This window comes from Urocitellus parryii, chromosome 11 (assembly GCF_045843805.1).
Source record: "Urocitellus parryii isolate mUroPar1 chromosome 11, mUroPar1.hap1, whole genome shotgun sequence".
Classification (NCBI taxonomy): Eukaryota; Metazoa; Chordata; class Mammalia; order Rodentia; family Sciuridae; genus Urocitellus; species Urocitellus parryii.
The window spans coordinates 32,612,865-32,633,916 of record NC_135541.1 but is presented as its reverse complement, the minus strand read 5'-3'; the positions used below and the strand labels follow the sequence as shown (position 1 = coordinate 32,633,916).

Sequence of the window (21,052 nt, the reverse complement as noted above, 5' to 3'; positions counted from 1 at the left end):
GCTAGGTAACAGCTTTTAACCAAGGTGTGAAGTGGACAAATAAGTGGGCCTTCAAGGGCTGTTTGAAAGAAGAGGGAGTATGCTTTTCACATAAGAGAGGATGCTGTGTCTGAGTTTTAGCATTCAGCAGAAGCCAAGTCACGTGATTTCAGGCAGAATACTAGTCTGAGCTGCTTAACCTTCACTGGAATGCTGTATGATCAAGCCCTGTTGAATTTCCTCTTTTCTCTCAGACATTGAAAGACCTGAAATGCTGGGTTGATACTGAGGGTCTGAAGCATGGCAGTCCTCTGGAGTAGAACATGTTAGGTTAGACAGGCAGAGTGCAGAGCCTGATGCTGGGATGGGAGTCAGTGGTCTAGGGCATAAGTGAAACAGTAAATCAGATGAGAAAGGCTTACCCAGATCCTTCCTGAATGGTCCAAGTGGAGAGGCAAATCCAAGTATGAGATGAGAGTAGAGAAAGCAAGATCTGAGTCTGTGGGCCATGCATTGGTATGGAGGATGGGGCCAAGGGCAAGGCCTAGGGACAGCCTCTGTGTATTACTAAAAGCATAGGCTCTGGAGCCTCTGTGGGACGCTGTGGTAAGAAAGGGCTTTGTTAAGCAAAGAGGGAAAAAATGATTAAGATGTAGTTCCTGTCATCCAGAAGCTCTGACTGATGGAGGTGCAGATACAAATAAGACATTCCAATTGAAAGTTCAAAAGCACATGCTAGGGATAGGCATAGGAATAGGGCAGCGTTGGGGGAGGTCGCCCAACCCAAGGTCTCTGGAAAGACTCCTGGGAAGAGATAATGGCTAAGGTGAATTTGAAGGTAAAGAGTTAGCCAGAATAAGGTTCATGAGAAATCCATTCTTGGAACCAGCACAGCTTCAACATAAGCATAAAACAGCATGTTGTGCTTAGTAAAGTAGAATATAAGGAGAAGCCAGAGAAAAAGCTAGGGAGGAGGGCTCTGCTGGATCTGGAGGCTAAGGAGCCTGGACTCCATCCTGAAGCTGATAGGAAGCCACCAAAGAGTTTTAAGCAAAAGATTCACATGGCCAGTTTTGTGCTTTTAAATAGGTCACTGGCTGGTAGGGGAGAGTATATTAAAGAGCGCCAGCTGGAGGCTGAGGGAAATCTTTAATTTAATGATTCTAAGTCAAAGGTCAGTTATGCTTAGGTAAAGTTAATTAGGGAAGATTCATAAATGTGAATGATGACTGATAGATCCAAAGCTAAAATGAAATGTTAACATTTGTGCTCCTATATTCAGTGAGCCAACTTCCGATTCTCTATACTATAAAAGGTGATGTGAGTGGGCATGATGCCTTTAAGGGCCCTTCCAGCTTTAGCTCTCTAAGACTCAATAATTCTATTTTTCTACTTAGGGCATGAAATGGATGTTTATGTCATTGCACCCCTAGGAGAACATATGCTTTGGGTTCTGCTTTCCTTGTGTCAGAGTGGGCTACACAGAAGTTTGCCATTACCTTACCTGTTCTCTTTGTGGAAAACACTCTATTTATCTGATGGTTGTATTGGATCAGGATCTATACTGGAATCAGGGCCACTGCATGGCCAGGATCAGGGTTTATTGTGTGGCTAATGTCAGGACCTAATTGATGACCAAGATTGCTGCTCAATCTATGGTTATGGAGATGAGAAATTTATCAGTTAAGGTCTCTGAAATCATGTCTTTAGACATAGTACTGTAGTGTCTGCTCAAATTAGCTGACAGAAAAATTGTACTGAGGAGTCTGGGCACACGGACATGGGAACTCAAGGATTCTACTAGTACTGGCTATGCCAGTACTCTGTATATCCGAAAGCTAGAAACAAAATGGATACTCCAAATCTCCCAAATCTTCAGAGCTTACCTCCAACACAGCTCTAATTCAGATTGCTGTTTTAGTGTCGTCTGCTTCACGACTAAAGGCTCCTTAGGGGAGGGAGCCCCACTGTACTTATCAGTCTTTATAAGCTGTTATTCCCCACCCATTTTAATTGAGGAATTCTTTAGTTATAAATACTGTGCCAGGTATTGGAGTATAGAAGTGAACAAGTCACACCCAGCCTCTGCCTTCATGCACCTTAATATCTCTCCAGTGATAAGAAAATAGATACTATTATAGGAGATGAGGATCAAAGAGTACTAATAGGACAAGAGAGTAAGAGTCCTAAACAAGTGTGGGATTAGATGTTTGAGATCTGAAAGATAAAATGTCATTGAACAAAATGGTATAAGTGTTATAAGTAGGGGAAGTAGCTTTTGTGTGAAAACCTATCAGTAAAAGAAATTGGCCTATTGATGGAATCAAAAGGCCAGTTTGATCCTTGTGATAGAATTGTTTTGTATCTTCACGGTGGTGATGGTCACACGAATCACATGTGCTACAATCACATAGAACTAAATATACACACATGTAAACAAATGAGTACATGGAAGATAGGTGAAATATGAATAAGGCCAATGGATTGTAATAATGCCAATTTTCTATAGTATGTAAAATACTACCATTAGAAGAAACTGGGTAAATATTACATATCTTTGGATTGTTTTTACAAGTATATGTGAATCCACAATTACCTCAAAATAAAAGTTTAAAAAGAAGGAAGAGAGGATCAGTGAGTAAAAGGAAAATGAGAAGAACAAGGTGGTGGCCAGTCCGACTGATGCAAAGAGAATAAAGGAATACCCAGCATGAGGGGCCTTTGAAAAGTCTTATTCAAAGTGTAACATCATCAGATGTGTATATGAGGAACATCACTCTGGTTTGGAGAATGCACTGTGAGGGGCAAGATTAAGAGCAGGGAAATAACAATTGATTAGGAAATAGATTTGAGAAATATTTATGTGCAGAATCAATGAAGTTGATGAATAAGAACAGAGGATAGGGGGAGTCAAAAATGACTCACAGGTTTCTAATCTGATCTGATCATTGTGTGGACAATGGTATTTTTATTAAAATAGGGGACACTTAAAAACAAGAAAGGTTTGAAGAGATGCATTTGGAATGTCTGAGATGTCCTCAAGACTTCAAAATCTAGATGTCTAGTGAGCAGCTGTGTGCATTTAGAGCTCAGGAGAGAAGCTTACACCAGGTGTGTGAGTGCACAGAACAAAAAGGCCAGAGACCTAGGGAAAAATTCTGAGGACTTCTGACATCTAAAATGGGGGTTAAGGGGCCTACCAGAAAAACTGAAGACTGTCAAAGAGACAGGAAGAAATTCAAGTTTACTAAAGCCAAGAGGTAAAATGATTACTGGAAAAAGACAAAGTTGGTGGTATGAATGATCCTGAGAAACCAAACAAAAAAAAATCATCCTTGAGTCAGTAGGTGGGTCATTGATGACTGTTGAGAGCAGGTTCAGTAGAGACAAAGGCCAGAATGCAGTGGGGCTGAGTAGTGAATAGGAGGTGAGCAGATGCTGATGAGTGTGGACAACACTTTCTTTCCAAATCTTCTGCTTGTGAAGAGGAGGAGAAAAGGATGTAAAGGAGAGGCAGGGATGGGGAGAGGTTAGTAGCTGTTGTTGCATTTTTGAGGCCAGGAAAGTCTTGAATATGTGTGAGTGCAGACAGGAAGGAGCACTCTAGGAGGGAGAGTCTGAAGATCCACAAGAGAGTACAGGTCTTATCACAGGACAGATGCACAATGAACAACCAGTGTTTTCTGAAGCAAATGAGCAGAGAGCGTTCCTGTGGGTACAGTTTCTGGGTTCTGTCACACCCCACTAACTATTCTAAAAATGTTGCTGTGCTTCCTCTTCTTGCAACAGCTGGACCATTAAGAGCTACACAGAAACCACCTTTTCAAATTCTCTAGAGAAGATTCAATTGCAGATCCTAGCAAAGGTGCTTCCTCTCTGAAGAGCATGTGTGGATGGAATGGCCACTTTTGTGCAGCACCTAACCCTGGCTCCCAGCACAAGGGTGCAAACCCACAGCAATAGCAAACAGAAGAGATTTCACCATGGCCTCTTACCCACCAACTCTGTTTGAGCAGTCCACTCTCAGAGAACCAGCTAGGCAGAGGGCACACTCTCACTGACGACCTTATGCCCACTTCAAAAATGCAGTAAGGCTGATTAGATAAACTAAACGGTTTGAAAGAGTGTGCTTAGAGATATAATGCCATTATATTTCACTTAGACGCCTCTTTCAATGTCAGCCACTCCTTCTCACCAGCTCCAGCTACCCAGGGTGAGGTATTTAACTTTCTTGTTTAACAACAGGTAGCAGATCATGGGATTGTTGTGAAAAATAAAGCGAAAGAACATAAATTTAAAAACTAAGCATATATCGAATTCTTATTAAATTCACATTTTCTTCTAAGAGTCCAAATTCTCTTTCTCTCACCAAGTGCCCAGGCCTTAAGACTGAGGACCAAATGGGCTGAAGAAGTACCTGACATGAATAAACCTCAAGATATCATCTATTCCTTGAGCAGATTCTTGTTCTTTTGTTTTGGGGTCCTATTTTAAAACAGTTTTCAATTTAATGTGTGAAATGAAATCCAAACTAAATGTTAAATTGAAGGTGGGGTGAATTTGTGAGAGAGATGTTCTGCAAGTTTGCTTTATCACAAAGTTTCTTTAAATATGTGCTCCCCTGGTGCAATTAAGCATTTGTTTACAGATCATTAATTATCTGGCAGAGAGGCCTGGCTGGAAGGAATATGGCCTAGAGGCACAGCTGGAGAGTTGGAAGCTTATGCCAAGTGAGAATCCATCAGAACCAGAGATAGTAAAACTCAGAAATGATTGTGTAAATCAGGGATGAAGAGGAAGTCCATTTCCAAGAGTTGAGTATGATGGCACTATGAGACCCTAGCTAGGCTACTCTGGGGGCTGGGGAATAACTCACCAAGTGAGAGAAGGCATGGAAACTAGAAAGGATCTAGTTCAATTTGGGACATTTTGAGTATGAGGTATCTCTGGGACATTGAGATAGAGGAGGGGGTCTAGAAGGTAGATGAATATCAATCAACACCATACCCTAACAAGGCTCAAATATTTGTAGTCTACTAAAACAATTCTAAAAAACACTTCACACTTTTCTGCCTCTGCATACACTGGACTTTCTAGCCTGCATAGCCTCTCACACCTATTCATCCTTCAGGTATTAGGCCCAACCAGCCTCTCCTGGAAGCCCTCCCTGCATCCTCAGACAGGCACAGGCTGTCTTCTTCGGAGACAAACCACCTCTAAGAATGCATATTTCCACCCACATGGATTCTCCCAGGAAGCCTTCCTGATTTAACCAAGATGACATAATAAAGTGTAACATGCTCAGCTCAGGGAACTGGATAACTTTCTTCTTGTATTGCAATGAGTACATTTGCTCCCCGGCAATCTCTTAGTTATATCAGTTTCTTAGAGCTGCCACAAACTGGTTGGCTTAAAACAACAGAAACTTATCCTCTCACTATTCTGGAGGCTAGAAGCTCAAAATCAAGCTGTCAGAAGAGCCTCTGAGGCACTAGATAGGACCCCTCCATGTCTCTTCCAAGTTTCTGGTGGTGGCCATTGATCCTTTGGTTTTTCTTAGCTTGCTTGCAGTTACATCACTCCAATCTCTGTCTCTGTCCTCACATGGCCTTCTCTCTATGTGTCTCTGTCTTCCACAGGGTATTTTTCTCTTCTTATAATGACACCAATCATATTGGATTAGGGAAACCCCAATGTTCTTAATTTGATTCTATCTGAAAAGACCTCATTTCCAAATAAGGTCACTTTAACAGATACTGGGGTTAGGATTTCAAGATATCTTTTTTGAGAGGAGGGTCACAATTCAATCCATAATACCCATGAAAAAAATTTTTCCTGCAGGATGATGACTGTTGTTTGTCTCTGTCTCACTACTTGGTATAGGGTTTGGGCCAGGATATACTTTTTGAATAATTGACCATAAGCCTGTGTTTTTTATATCAATACTTTTTTATGTTTTGTGAATATCAGGGTCCACTGTATACAAAGATATGTGCTATATGTTTTCTGTATGATCTTTCATTTAATTTTATCAAATGTCCTAGAAATAGTCTCCCTATCCCATAGATGAGGGAACCATATAAAATAGAGAACTATAATTTAAACTTGAGTTTGGGTGATTTTGAGCTCAGATCATTCTGCTACATTCTACTGCTTTTTCTTTTATCTTTGTTTGAGTGAAGTCTCTTTGTAAGTTAAGACTACCCCAATTTCTTTCAGGGTAAACTTCCCCCCCTCCAAATAGGTTGGGTTCGTGCTTTGGTCAGAGTGTTAGAGAATCAACAACATCCCTTGATAGGTGTGGGGGCATAGAGTGTACGTACAGAAGAGCATGGAGATGGAAATAGGATAAGCTCTGAAAGGCAGGTGACACTTAAGGAGAGAAAATTAGCAGGTCCTTTTACCACCCTCTCTCCAGCCAAGAGAGCCTTCTTCCAGTGCTAAGCCTTGGAAATGTTGAATTATATGCTTCTCTAGAATTAGCTAAGCTAATGCCCTTGGAGTTGACAAGATAACCTTTATTAAAATCTTTCCCTATAATCAAGAGAAAGCATTGCAGTATAGGAAAGAGGAAAGGCCCACAAGAAGCTTGGCTCCAGTTCTGATTTGGTCAATGATGAACACTCAACTTTGGATAAGTTGTTGTCCTTCTGGCTTTAGTTTTATAGAACAAAAAGTTTGAGCTATAAGTTCTCTGAAGTCACTAGTCTAGGTTTCTTGCTTCTATAGAATCTGTTTCTGTTTTATGACTCTATTTTAAGGTGTTTGTTACAATGCCAAGAAAAGTGGAAAAAAGAACCTTCAGGATGAAATTTCTCTATGCCAAGGAAAAAGATTTTTTTTTCCTTTTTTCCCTTTTTTGCATGCAAAGCTCAGCTTTGCTTCTCCCGTGTCTGTCTTTTCATTCTGGTAACCCTCACAAGTTTTCCCAGTGGCAAAAGCACTCTCTGGCATGATCTTTCCTTGATACCAAAAAGAAGTTAAAAACATGTGGACAGTTCTTGCCTGGCTTCTATGCTGCTAAATCTGTTATGTTCTCTTGCTGTGACCCATGCAAAAAGAGAGATGGAAGAGAAAAGGGTGCACAGATCCAGATTGTTTAGTTTAGGGGCAATTTTCAGCCCCTTTGCCAACTGTAAGCACAGTGATTTCACTTCCTACTCTGCTTTCAGATTCTTGAAAATGTGCAGGCCCTAAGTGAACATTTCCTGGCAAACTCTTTCTTCTTGGATAGACATTGAGCATATCAAGAGGAAAAAGACACCTTGTTTTTTGTATAGTTGAGGCTTGCCTCCACCTGGGGTGGAGACGAGTCAAAGAGATAGAGTTTTAAATATTTCATCTTTAAAGGTCATAGCAAAAGATGGGTTGGCTTGGAAAAGAGAGTGTTCCTATTGCCAAGAGTCCCTGTTACAGCTGTCTCCTGAGCTGGTGAATCTGCCTACCAGAGGCCCTCAGAGTCCTTCCCCAGTGACTTCCCCAGGGAGCCTAATGTCTCCCTCCCTTTCATTTTATGAGTCTTCTTTTCCTCTTATTCCCCAAGGAATCAGGGAACAGGAATTTGGATTTTTGATCAGGCAGCCCTGACTCTACTATCATTAGTAGCAAGAGGAGCTAGCCTCCCAGACTCTGCATGGAGTTGGTGATAGGAATTAACATACCTACTGAATGATCAGCAGTGTGCAGAGACCACTGGGAAATATAGCAGGTGTGAACCACATGGATTTCATACCAGGTTCAAATCCAGTGCATGACTTGGGCTCTCACTTCCCCTTTTTGAACCTCAGTAGGTGTGTCTCTAAAACAGGGATAATAGCATTCACTTCCTGAGGTTATTATGAGGATTGTATGTGAAGCATCTGACATTACTAGGGACAGAATAAGAAGCTCAATAAATTTGCAACCTCTTCTTTGCCTCTTCTCTTTTCCAAATATTATCTCATTTAGTCCTCTCAATAATCCTAAAAGACATTTCATTTTCCCATTTTATGTATAAGGAAACTTGTTTGTGTGTTTCTCTACTGTATTCCAAGTATTAAGTAGAGATTCTGGCATATTGTAAGCCTTCAACAAATCATTCAATAGTAAATGAATGAATGAACAAGTAAGAGTCTAAAGGGAGTTAAGAGTTTTGCCCAAATTTCCACAGCTAGTGTCTTGGCTAAGTTAGGACAAGGCAGGGCATCACAGAAAAATTCATGCAAGGAGATAAGAAGAAAATCCAGAAAGGGAAACAGAAAGGCAACACATAATTCATCCTTTTTATGATTGAGAACACTGTGTTTCACAATTCCAAAGGCATGCTTTAAATATGCAAAATCAGGACACGATTATAAAAGCAGACAATAAAATCCTGAACTCAACTTAAGTCCCCAAATGCCATAAAAGTAGAGATCTCAGTGAGATTCCAGTTTTCTTAAATAAGGCAGACTGCCCCACTGGCCAGGAAGGGATGGTGGGTGGCCTACATGCAATGATACTGCCCAGCCATCAGGGACAGAGGAAATAATACTTGACTCCAAATTAACTCATCCTAGAGATCTGGCCTTGTTGTTACCTTGTGAACTTCTAAAAAAAAATAAAAAAGTAAAATACAGAATCTATAGCAATATTAGGAAACCTACTGTGTGAGAGGCACTGTGCTTGCCAGACACTTCAACTGCACTGTATCAATTAAACATCATGACAACTGTATCAGGTTCTCTCTGACAGGTCAAACACCTGAGTCAGAGATTTCCCCAAGGTCCCACAGCACCTTGGTAATGGAGCAAAAATGGAACCCAAAACTGAGTGCAAAGCCCATGCACTTTTCACTTTGGGAAAAGTGCTACCTCTCCAGAATAGATCCCAGAGCCAGAAGCAGAGCTCAGTGACTGCAGACCATTCAGTGGACCACCAATATGACAGGGCACATTAACAGGCTAGGAGGTAGGATCCTTTCAGTTACTTACTCTGCCTACCAATTAAGAGAAACTTCTCCGTAGCCGCTCTTCCAGAATTCCTATGTACCCATGTGGATCTTTTTCCTGTCCATCTTAAGTCCCAGAAAAAAAAAATACCTTGCTCTTAGCAGAGTATCTCTTTTTCATTTATTTTTGCCATATATTTTTCAAATAAAAAAGTTGTGCCTGATAAGATAGGGCTTTGATATTCTGTACTCCAAAACATCCACTACCAGAACTAAAAGAATAAATGAAAAAGAGCTATTCAAACAAAATATGAGCTGGGCACAGTCGCACATAGCTGTAATCCCAGCAGCTTGGGAGACTGAGGCAAAAGAATCGCGAGTTCAAAGCCAGTCTCAGCAAAAGTGAGGTGCTAAGCAATTCAATGAGACCCTGTCTCTAAATAAAATATAAAATATGGCTGAGGATGTAGCTCAGCGATCCAGTGCCCCTGAGTTTAATCCCTGGTACCAAAAAAGAAAAAATGTATGGCAAAAGGATATATATATATCCTTTTGCCATCACAGAATAAAACCTTAGAAGTCAAGAGCTTTTAAATTTTTGATTGGCATTAATAGGTGACCATTTTGTGCTACTAAATAAGTTTTGAATAAACAAAAGTAAGTCTTTATGTTGTGACTTGGTATATTCTCCCACATACCATGACATAGGATGTAAATATCAGGGGACTCTGGAGTACTTCTTGGAAAGTGAATGATAGTACCTGCCAGGATCTTACCTGGACAGAACAAAGGGGCCTAGCCATCCCTGAAGAAACCAGACTATGATACTCTGAGAATATATGTTCCAGCATCTCCCCATCCTAGCCAAAGGGCACAAGACCTCTCAATGAGGCAAGATTAAGACTCAAAGGGATCTAGAATTGGGGTAGAAGTGCAGGGGTGGGGCTCTAGAGCTAAATGGTTTACCTTGGATTGAATCTTGGCTCCACCATTTACTCCTCTGTGACCTTGGGCAAATAACCTAGCATGCTTTGATTTTCTAAATGAAACTAAGCATGATATAGCATCTATCATCACCCAGGACTGCCCTATGAAAAATTCATGTAAAGTCTGGGGCAAAGCAAGCATTCCTTAAATGTCCGTCCACTGCTATTATTCCTGTTATTCTGGTCCACCCAATCATTTGCAGGGTGAAAAACTTTTGTAGGCATGGGGGGAAATTGAACACTTCTCAAAGAGAGTGCTTTGGAGCTGATTCCTTTTTGAGGGGGACTCAGAGAAGCCTCTATCCCCACCCTGTAACACTAGGTGATTACCAACTCCCTGACCACGACTAATAGAGGATATAAAACAAGAGGAATCTGCTTGATCAGTTGGTAACCTCAGAGAGCTTCAAAAATTCAGTTCTCTGGAATAGAGAGGCCATAATTTAAGAAACCCTAGAAAATGCCCTTAAATCTTGAGTATTTACAGGATTATTGGTTACTCAAGATATGAATGCTTGGGATAATAGATATTGGAATTTCCCATAAGGTCTAGTTTTTGGATTTCTAGGTAGAAACTCAAGCCTCTTGGAGAGACTAAGTCCCACAGTCAATTTTCAGCAGTTCACTGCCTTGGGGAACTGAGGAAGGTCAGCTTCCAAACAGCTATCGAAATCCAGGCTTTGGATCAAAGAAACACAAGTTTAAGTCTTCTCTATGTGGCTTTAAACAACTTCTCTCACCTCTCTAAGTCATGCGTTTCCTTGTCAGAAAAATGGAGATAATAATTGTACAGACCTTATGGTATATTTTGTAAATAATAAAAGAACTAATATATTAAGCAGCCAGTACAGTGCCTGTCATGAACATCAATAATTGTTAGTTCTGTCTTCATTGCCTTTCCTATGATTTTGTGTTGAATTTATGGTGTGGCTATGAGACATACTTAAGAAAATAGTCCAGAGTTCATAGTTCTTCTATAATGACTACTTCTAAGATGACTTAACCCTCAGAATGGTATTCTCACTTGTACCTTTGACCCAGAATGGTAACCTAGAGTTATCCAACAAAAACATAGGAATAAATGACAGAATAGTCATACTCTGGTCCTATAAGGGCCTGTGAAGGGCAGGCATTTTGAGTCACTGGATGAACAGAGGCTGAACAGAGAACTAACATATGCTCTTTGAGGGAAGATAATTCAAATAATGTTGGAATCAGTAGAAGACTAGAATGCTGCAGGGATCACCCTGAATAGATGCTTATAATGACTTCAAGCTAACAGCAGAGCAAGAAAGAATTCTATCCTTGTGAAATGATGCAGGATCACCGTCTTGTTTGCTGGGAGGCCCATTGTCAGTAACTTTCCTGATACTGTTTTGTCATTATTGGCATTAGTGTATGTCAACTATGTGTGATGTCAATTTGACTATTTTTCCTTTCTATGCATTTTTCTATAGTTATTTCCATTTTGTTCTCTCTTCATATTTTTAAAAACATTTTGAAAATGTTGTCCTTTTTAGTCATGCAAAGGGAAAACTAGAAAAGGGGTTTTTCTTGAGCCTGATTGTGAGAACCAGACATGTTGGGGACATAGAAACAGAGAGATACTTTCAAAAGGAAGATGAGACAGAGGAACTGAATAGGGCTCTTGGTATTCCTCTCTCTTCTTGCCTCTGGGTGTCTCTTTCTTTTCCAGGGTCTATGTTTTATATACATACTCTTTCAATAAGTGCTTATTTAAGGTCTTCCATATGCTAGGATACAACAGTGAGGAAAACAGATAGGGTCCTTTTTCTAATGGAGATTTTGATCTAGTGGCATACACAGAATAAATACATAATTATGTACTGTGATAAACTCTAAGAAATCTAGAAATCATGCAAGTATGCAACACTCCAAGGGAGATCAGAGCCAGGGAGGACTTTCCTGAGGAAAAAACACAGAATGAATGAATTTAAAAGGGGAATCAGAAGCAGCAACTCAAACCAGTTGGCCCCCAACTGAAATTCAGGATTGAGGCAAGTGCATTTTTCCAATGTAGCCCCATTTTTTTTTCCTTTCAAAACCAGTTCAAATGTTGTTCCTCATGACAGTCTCTTCTGTTCATCTTCTTTTTGTTTTTCTTTAAACAATGGGAATCCACTTGTTTTGTGTTGCTTTTATAGAGTGCACACTGCTAGAGTAAAATGATGGGATTTAGATCATCCAGCTGACCAACTCCCATTTGTGACCCACAGGAGCTCATAACGTAGCCACAGTCTGGTTTGTTGGGCTTGACTGTGGTTGGCTTGAAGTTCAAGCCAAGATGCACATTCACAAGGCTTCAGGTTGCTATAAATGTTTCTGCAGTTTACATTTTGTACAATGCATAAGTTTTTATTTCTTCTAAAAAATATTTAACAAAGTCAATTTGAAAGAATTAAAGGCCCCAAACACAATATTTTGAAAGTGTTTTCTGCAGGTTTGGACAAGACCCATAGCCTCAGAGAATCTTAAACATTTGAGATCTGAGAGCTTCTTTGGTGACTGTGACCTGTGACTACAGGGTATACATTAAAGAGGAAGGCACTTGGATAGAGGCATTCTGGGGTGCTTCTTGGAAAATCATCAGCATTGTTTAGCTTATTATAGTCAATTTTACTGAATTAAAGTTTATTGAGCACCCTACTCTATGTAAGAATAGGGATAAGAACTCTTATAGTAACTATAATAATAATTATGTAATAACAAAAGTAGCAACTATCATTTCATTGAAGACTCACTATGTGCCACTGTGCCTAACACTTGACATGCACTATCTCATTTAATACTCATAGCAAAACTAGGAAGTTGTATTAATATTCTACTAAAGAGATGATGCTTGGTGAGCTTAAGAAACTTGACCATGGTGCACACATAGTATGGTAAAGCTTCCCATAATAGACCATAATTTGGATGCAGAGCCTAAAACTATAATATACTGTCTTATTTTTAAATCACATGTCAATTTTCAGATGAAGAAATTATAACTCAGAGATCAAATTTGCCTGATGTTACACAGACATTTCAGAAAATTTTCCCAGAAAATAGTAGTAATATCTAAGACTTGATAAGAATTTCTTATGTCTGATATGTTACCTTAAAATATTATAACTCAGAGGTGCTCAACTTTGTCTAATGTTTGACTAATCTGGGGATTTTTAAAAACAAAACAAAACAAAACAATACCCATGCCTCCTTGGACTCACTAAATCCAGCTCTCAGGAAATAGGACCTAGGATTGGAATACCATTTAAGTTTCCCTGGTGAACCTGCCTTGGTTACACAATATCATCTCAGGTGAGAAAACTGGGACTCAGGGAAGTAAAGATAATAGAAAAATCACTGGTGGGTATCAGGGGTTAGGGGTAGAGGGGAGGGTGAATAGGTAGTGCACAAAGAATTTTTAGGGCATCAAACATACTCTATATATCGTGGTGGACACATGTCATCATACGTTTGCCTAAACCTTTAGAATATATAACACTGAGAGTGAACATTAATGTAAGCCATGGACTACTGGTGATAATGATGTGTTCATGTAGGTTCATCAGTTGTGACAAATGTACCTCTCTTATGGGGATGTTGGAAATGGGTAGGCTACATGTATAGGGAGTAAGGGGCATATGGGAAATCTCTGTGTCTTTCTCTTAGTTTCAGTAAAACTACTCTGAAAAAAAAAGTCTTTAAAAAATGTAAAAGGGAGAGACTTGAAAAGTCAAATCAAACATTACAGGAAAAAAGGCAAAATCATGAAAAAAATGTGATCAATCATTAGCAGAGAGGTTGAAAAGACACGCTCCAATTGCTTTAAAAATTCACAGAACCCAGGTCTCCTTAAAATAGTTTTGCAAAGTACATTGAGAATTCCATGCAGTAATGTGAAACATAAGTCCCACTGCCACCGAACATGCTTCAGCTGGCTTAGCCAAAGGAGTTTGACACGAACCCAAGGCTCTGCAGAACTCAACAGGAGAGCATAATGGAGACGCAGACGCAGCTGAAAAGCTGCCCCAGATGTGTACATTTTCTGCTCCATTAAAATGACTTGGATGAGAGGCAAAGTACATTTGGCACACAGAAAAAGAGAGCCAGGGGAGGGGTGGGACAGGACAGGCAGCCTCATCACAGGCTTCTTCTCCCCACGCTTGCCTCCCCTCCAGGCTTTCCCCACACTGCTAAGGCAAGCTGACTAAAATGAAAAAAAAATGACCATGAGCTCTCCAGAGCTCCCTAGAGCCAAACTCTTTTGCGTAAGACTCAATTTTCTTGACTATGTCAGGGGGGTAATAACCTTCTTTTCAAGGATTTGGTGTGAAATTTTATCACGTATAGACAGTGCCTAGCATGCATGGTCACAGTAAACTTGGAAGGACAAGCATATATTCCAATGATCATCGCTGAACCCAGATCCTATTAGGAGAGATAGGTGAAGGAAGTGAAGATGTCTGTGCACAAGACAGACAAGATCCAGGGGAGACAGGAGCTGGAATTTTCCCATATCTGAAGGGCTGACACGAGACTCTGGTAAACCTATTCTGGCAGCTACAAGGTGAAAGACTCAGTGCAAGGAAAGATCTTTCTAACAGCTAGTAGTATCCAAAAGTTAAGGGATGGCAGTAAACTTCCTGACATCAGAACTGCATCAAAGGCATTTGAATGACCATTTGGCAAGAATGTTGAAGAGAGGATTCAACCATGATTTGGTTGAAGTTGATGATTTAAATGGCCTCTTTAAGTCAGGAATTTGTAGTTTTGAACTATCTTTGCTTGCCAATGGATGAATCACCAACATCTTGAGTTTCTGGGATGGATAAAGCCTGGGGCTCTGGTCTCTGGTCCAAGCAGAGGTACTGTGACTCAGTTTTCACCCTGTGGGGGCAGGGGGAGGCACAGTATGGCACAGGGTGGATTCTCCATGTGACCTGTGTCAGTAGATTGAATGTGTGAGTCATACAGGAAGCAGAAACTGGATGTCTTTGTTGTCCATGGGTGGTGTCTCTGAGCATCCTGTGCCGGCCACTGCTTCTCCATAATCCATTCTGTAAACCTATATGCAAAATGCACTGGAGTCTGTGTGTATTTGACTCTGTCGGCATCCATTTTCATTGTCTGTTCTTTTCTTCTTTTGAGGTTCTTGGGAAATGGAACTACTCCCTTATGATAATGATTTATGTTGACTTGGGCAAGGGAAATTTTTTTGAACCTAAGGGTACAGTGATATTTAATATGTTCATGAATATTTTGGTCAGGAGTGGAAGCAATGTTTGGCCCTTGGGTCACTGGGGATGGGAAAGACAGAGTTGGGATTCAGCTCCAACTTTGAAAAGGAGGAGTAGGCTTTTAAGAACAACCCTGGAAGTCATCTGTTATTCATGCTTTCTCTGTGTCTCCTTTTAATACATTTGTTCTATAAGCATTTGCTCCTCAGCCCTAGGCTAGGTACCTGAAATGCTGAAGTTACTAGAATTTGCCTTAAAGAGCTCTCATAATAGAGTGGGTATAAAAGGTTCTGAAATAAAATAGTACAAAGAGGTCTGCCTGAAATCTGGTTATCCATATAGAGAAGAATGAAACTAGATCCCTGCCTTTCACCCTGTATAAAAGGCAACTCAAAGTGGATCAAAGACCTAGGAATTAGTACAGAAATTATACAACTGCTAGAAGAAAATGTGGTGTAAACACTACAACATATAGATGTAGGTGATAACTCCCTCAATTGGACTCCTAATTATCAGGAAATAATACTAGGAATTAATAAATGAATGGCATCAAATTAAAAAGCTTCTGCACAGTAAAGGAAACAAGAGCATAAAGGGAGAACCCACAGAATGGGAGAAAATCCTTGCTACCTATTCTTTCAACATAGGGTCAATATCCATAATATATAGAAATTCAAAATACTTATCTTCAAACATAAGAAAAACACAGCTAATAAATGGGCAAATGAACTAAACAGACACTTCTCAAAAGAATAAATATAAACTTAACAAATATATGAAAAATGCTAAATATCTTTAGCAACTAGGGAAATGCAAATAAAAATCACCCTGAGATTTTATATCACTCCAATTAGAATTTCAGTCATCAAGAATACCCCGGCTGAGGGCTGTAGCTCAGTAGTGAAGCACTTGTCTTGCAAGTGTGAGGCACTGGGTTCAATTCTCAGCACCACATAAAAATAAATAAAAGACATTGTATCCATCTACGACTAAAAAATACTTTTAAAAAAAGAATATCAACAATAAGGGCTGGGATTGTGACTCAGTGGTAGAGCACTTGCCTTGCACGTGTGAGGCACTGGGCTCAATGTGCAGCACCACATAAAAAAATTAATAAATGAAATAAAGGTATTTTAAAAAGAATATCAACAATAATAAATGCTAGAGAAGATATGGATTTACACTGTTGGTGGGACTGTAAATTAGTACAACCACTATGGAAATTATATGGAGATTCCTCAAAAAGCTAGGCATGGAACCACCATACCACTCCCTGGTATTTATCCTAAAGAATTAAAGTCATCATACTATAGTAATACATGTATTCCCATGTTTGTAGCAGCACAATTTACAATAGCCAGACTATGGAACCAGCCTAGGTGTTTGTTGATGAATGGATGGATAAAGAAAATGAGGTATATATACACAATGGAGTTTTTACTCAGCCATAAAGAAGAATGAAATTATGTTATTTTCAGGAAAATGGATAGAACTAGAGAGCATTATATTAAACAAAATAAGCTGAACTGAGAAAGTCAAGAGATGTATGTTTTCTCTCAGACATAGAAAAATAGAAATAAAAGAAGCGAGACCAGCAATAATGAAGGAGACCAAGGGGAGGGAGGAGGAGAAGGAGAGGTGAGGTACTGAGAAGAAAACTGACCCAATTATATTGTTATATTATGTGCATGTACAAATATGTTAACAACAGATCCTATTAAGACAACTAATTTTAACCTACCAGTGAAAGAAAAATCTGGAGGGAAAAAAGAAAGGAGCAGGGAAGAAGAAAGGAAGAAAAAAGGAAAACTATGCAGAAAACTATTTGACTATGGAATGGTTAGGAAAAGCTTCACAAAAGAGATGAGATTTGAACTGGTCTTCACAGTAAGTTGAGGTCACCTATACACTCTGTGAGGAAAAACTTCAACAGAATGAGGACAGAGCAAGCACAAGGGTTAGGGACCTGCTTAAACATGCTGTCTTGGGAAATGTCAAATAGTTTATAGTATACTCTGGAATGTACTATGTCCAGAAAGGTGATGAGAGACGAAACATGTTTTCCGATTGACCCTCATTTAGCTGCAGGGAGGAGACTGGCCTTGGTGTACCTGAAATCATTTTGCAAACACTATCTAGAACTTCATGGACTTTTTAATAAACACTTGTCAATTCTGCCTGATCTGTCTTGTGAATTATCAGAAATCTTACTACACATTACATCCAATTGACCACCATAGAAATGAATTCTTAAAATAAAAACTCACTTAATATCAGCCAAAATAAATAATAATCAGGAAGGTAAATATGTTGGAACAACTCACGAGTGGTGACTCTCTTTTCTACAAGTGTGTAGGGCAAAATGATCCATATCTGCATCAGAACAACTTCATGTCTGGTTGGCACTGCATATATACCAGTGGGTTGGTTTGAGGGAATTTGATCTGATTTATTTGGATCTGAGAGCTATGTGTTGGTATATAGCATAAAGTACTCCCCAGATCACAGTGAAATAATTTGGGAGGTTTGACTTATCTTCTTTATCATTAGTGTAGCTGATCTGAAATGTGAGCACAGTCCTTTAATTTTATAATGTTAATTTTTTATTATAAAGTAATATTGTATGAAAAAATAGAAATGAATATAAGTATACACACTGTAAGAAAATAAATACAAGAGTACAACGGAAAACAAAATCACCCACCAATACTAGAAACTCACAGAATCACTGGCATTTTGGTGCACTTTGTCTTTTGTTACAGGTTAAATTCATAAAATGATTTTTAATATAATATTTGGGTCTGCTACCTCTATTAAGCATTCTTCTATAAGAATACTTTTCTGACTATAATCTCATTACTAGTTATGTTTTCTTAATACTCCCAGACTAGATTGTAAAGGTTGCAAGGAGGGGGAAGGTGTGTTATTCATACAGTAACCTAATTTTGGCAAAGGAATCTGACTGAGACTCAAGTTCTGATACACTAACATTACAAGGTCCAGGAATCCAGGTGTTTGTCCTTTCTTTTCATCTCTATATCCCAGAATCTGACATGCAGTGTATACCTAATGAATACTGATTGCTTGAATAAAAGAATGAATGAGCTAGGCAACTTAGTGTGACCTGCCTCAAAATAAAAAAATAAAAATAAAAATAAAAGGACTGGGAATGTAGCTCAGTGGTGGATTGTCCCTAGGTTCAATCCCCGAGATGGGTTAATGTGGATTTTTACTTATTCTTTTTCATCCAAGGTTCATTGAGACCCTCTAAGCTAGGCAATGTGGATCTAAGTAGCAATATTTGATACAAAGCCCACTGAGGCTACAAGTGCAGAGCCCTTAGTTTCCTTCCACTGATACATAAGTCTTGTGGGGAGTGAGGGGGGGAGACCAAGTTCCGGTCTTCCCACTGTTAAATTGGGGATAGAGCAAAGACTGCTATTCCATGGAGTAGTGGAGTAATATTCCTGATCTCCTGAAAGTGATCCAGCAATGTCTAGCCTCTACCACAGCCCCCAGAGCCTTCTACTCCCTGCTTCAGCCCACCTGGTCCTGGCTCAGGGGCAGGCATGCTGTGGAGGAGTAACTCTGTTGCAAAAGACCTTAGGGAAGAGGGGTGCCACTGTTCCCTTAGTATGAGAGCAGCCATTCACAAGCCCTCCACCACCCCAGCCAGCTGGTCCAACTGGAAAGCCCAGATAAGTTTTAGTTCTGGCCAAAACTGGTTTGGCAGCTTTGGGGGTATGTTTCTAGATGACTGACCCTCCCCACTGCAGGTGCTGGCAGTTTTGCCAAAAAAATAAAAAAGAAGAAGAAAAAGGAAAGAAAAAGAAGAGGGAAGGGGGGGAGGTGTGGGGTTGTGGACTAAAGAAGCTGAAGAGAGTGGCTAAATTTGAAACACTCCAAACTTCTGCTCGCTTGCAAGAAGTGCAAGTTTACACTTTAGGATTGCCCCCACGCACTCTCGCTGCATTCATTTCTCACACACTCTCCTTTGTAAGGCAGTTTTGTTGCAATGCAATTTGTTTTGCACCGAGATCCTTGAGGCTATATAATTCTAGCCCAGCGTGCGAATTTTAGTCAATGCTTTCCACCGCACCCCATGCTATTTGTTGTTGTTGTTATTATTATTGCAATTGCATCTCTCCGCTCTTTCCCCTCCCTACCCGAATCGCGCTCCGGCTGTGATTGCTCCGGTCTGACTTTGCGAGCGGAGCGGCGGTGCGCTTCCAAACCCCCCTTATCCGCCCCTCGCCCCCCTCTCCCCCCTCCCTCCTTTTTCCGCGCCCAGGCGAAAGCAGCCGATTGGCAGAGCGGTGCTTTCAGGAACAATAACAGTGGGGGGAGCCCGGTCCCGGGGAGCCGCCCCCGCCCCCCGGCCCGGCAGCGCGGCCCGCGCCCCCCGCCGCGACCCCACCTCTGCGCCCGCCCAGCGGGCTGACCAGCCAGACCGGGGCCCGCCCCCGGCGCCCACCATGTACGCCTTTGTGCGGTTCCTGGAGGACAACGTCTGCTACGCGCTGCCCGTGTCGTGCGTGCGCGACTTCAGCCCCCGCTCCCGGCTGGATTTTGACAACCAGAAGGTGTACGCGGTGTACCGGGGTCCCGAGGAGCTGGGCGCCGGGCCCGAGAGCCCCCCGCGCGCCCCCCGCGACTGGGGCGCGCTGTTGCTCCACAAGGCCCAGATCCTGGCGCTGGCAGGTGAGCGAGCGGGCTGGGAGGGACGGTGGGACCCGGGCGGGGGCCGGACGGGAAGAGGCCGGGCGCTGGGCAGAGGGGGCCTGGGGAGTCAGTGCTTGCTCTGGTCTCCTCCTACTACCTATCCGGCTTCTCTTTAAGGGATGGAGTGTCTGTAAGGGACCAGACCAGTTAAAAAGACCACAGGGTCCCCTTTGTCTTCCCGCTTCCCTGACACTCCCGCGCTGTCAGTCTGCCTTCATCTGTCTGTCCTCTTTCTGATTCTTTGTATTCTCCCTGCTCCTTCACTTTCCATTTCTCTCCCTGCTGGTGTGTACCATCACTGCTCTCTCACCTTCTCTCTACCTCTCTCTGTTCCTTCCCTCTCTGCTCCTTTCCGTCTCAAGTTTCTCAAGTGGTCTCTCTCCCTTTAAGGCCCTTAGCATCTCCTAGGAGTGAGGAGTAAGACACATATTGTTTGATCTTTAAGTGGGAATCTCTCCTTCCCAAAGGAATCTGTGGCATCTTTGTCCCATCTGGGCCATCATTAGACTGGATAAGGAAGCCTTGAACCTCAGTGCACTAGGCACCACTCTCCTGCCTTTCTCGAGCGAGGTAGCAAAGGTAAGGAGGAAGAAGCTCTAAGGCATTCCTGAAGAAGCTCTAAGGCATTCCTCAGCTTCCACATCCATCTCTGAAATCACCCACAGGCTCTCTGAGTGAGAGTTAGAAGCCAGGAAAGAGCTTCTAGGCCAGGTCACCACAGGACCTACCCTCCCTGCTTACTCAGGGCCTGAGACTTAGGCAAGGCAGGTGGTCTCATCCTCATTTGACAGAGGATGACACTGAAGTTGAGTTGGTGATAGGACAAGACCAGCCCTTCCACCTCATGTGCTTGTGCTGAGAGGCACCTTTTCCTTTGTAAAGAGAAGACAGCTGGCCCTCTTTACAAGCTAGTTCTAAGAGGCTTAAATGCAGACTTGTGGGCTACAGGAAAATATCACTTCCTTTTGGGTAAGCAACCTTTTAGCTGCTGCTGGTTAAGAAGAATGTGCCTTACTTAGAGTGGGCACACACAGTCACTCACCCTACCTCCTACTTAGAAGAGAACACCAGGGTTAGGAACAGAAGGGAAGACATTGTCATTGTTTTGTAATTTGTAGACCTTTTCTATTTTTTCCAGCTTCCTTTGCTTACTCCCATTTAGCCTAAAAGATGAACCTCATATAGTGACTTGCCCAGGATCTTGTGGCAAGTTAGTT

The 21,052-nt window shown here is 41.3% G+C and overlaps 2 protein-coding genes across 4 annotated transcripts in view; both read left to right on the top strand.

The window, feature by feature from the left end:
• Agbl4 (AGBL carboxypeptidase 4) overlaps positions 1-21,052 on the top strand; it is a 1,188,963-nt gene that overhangs the window by 927,450 nt on the left and 240,461 nt on the right. The window lies entirely within an intron of this gene.
• Positions 19,542-21,052, top strand: part of Bend5 (BEN domain containing 5) — a 46,609-nt gene continuing 45,098 nt past the window's right edge. Inside the window, exon 1 of one of the 3 annotated variants that reach the window (XM_026382132.2) lies at positions 19,542-19,814. In XM_026382132.2, coding sequence (XP_026237917.1) covers positions 19,589-19,814 — 226 coding nt within the window. In that variant the 5' untranslated portion in view covers positions 19,542-19,588. The remainder of the gene's footprint in view (positions 19,815-21,052) is intronic. The other 2 variants (XM_026382146.2, XM_026382152.2) reach the window with 2 other exon arrangements.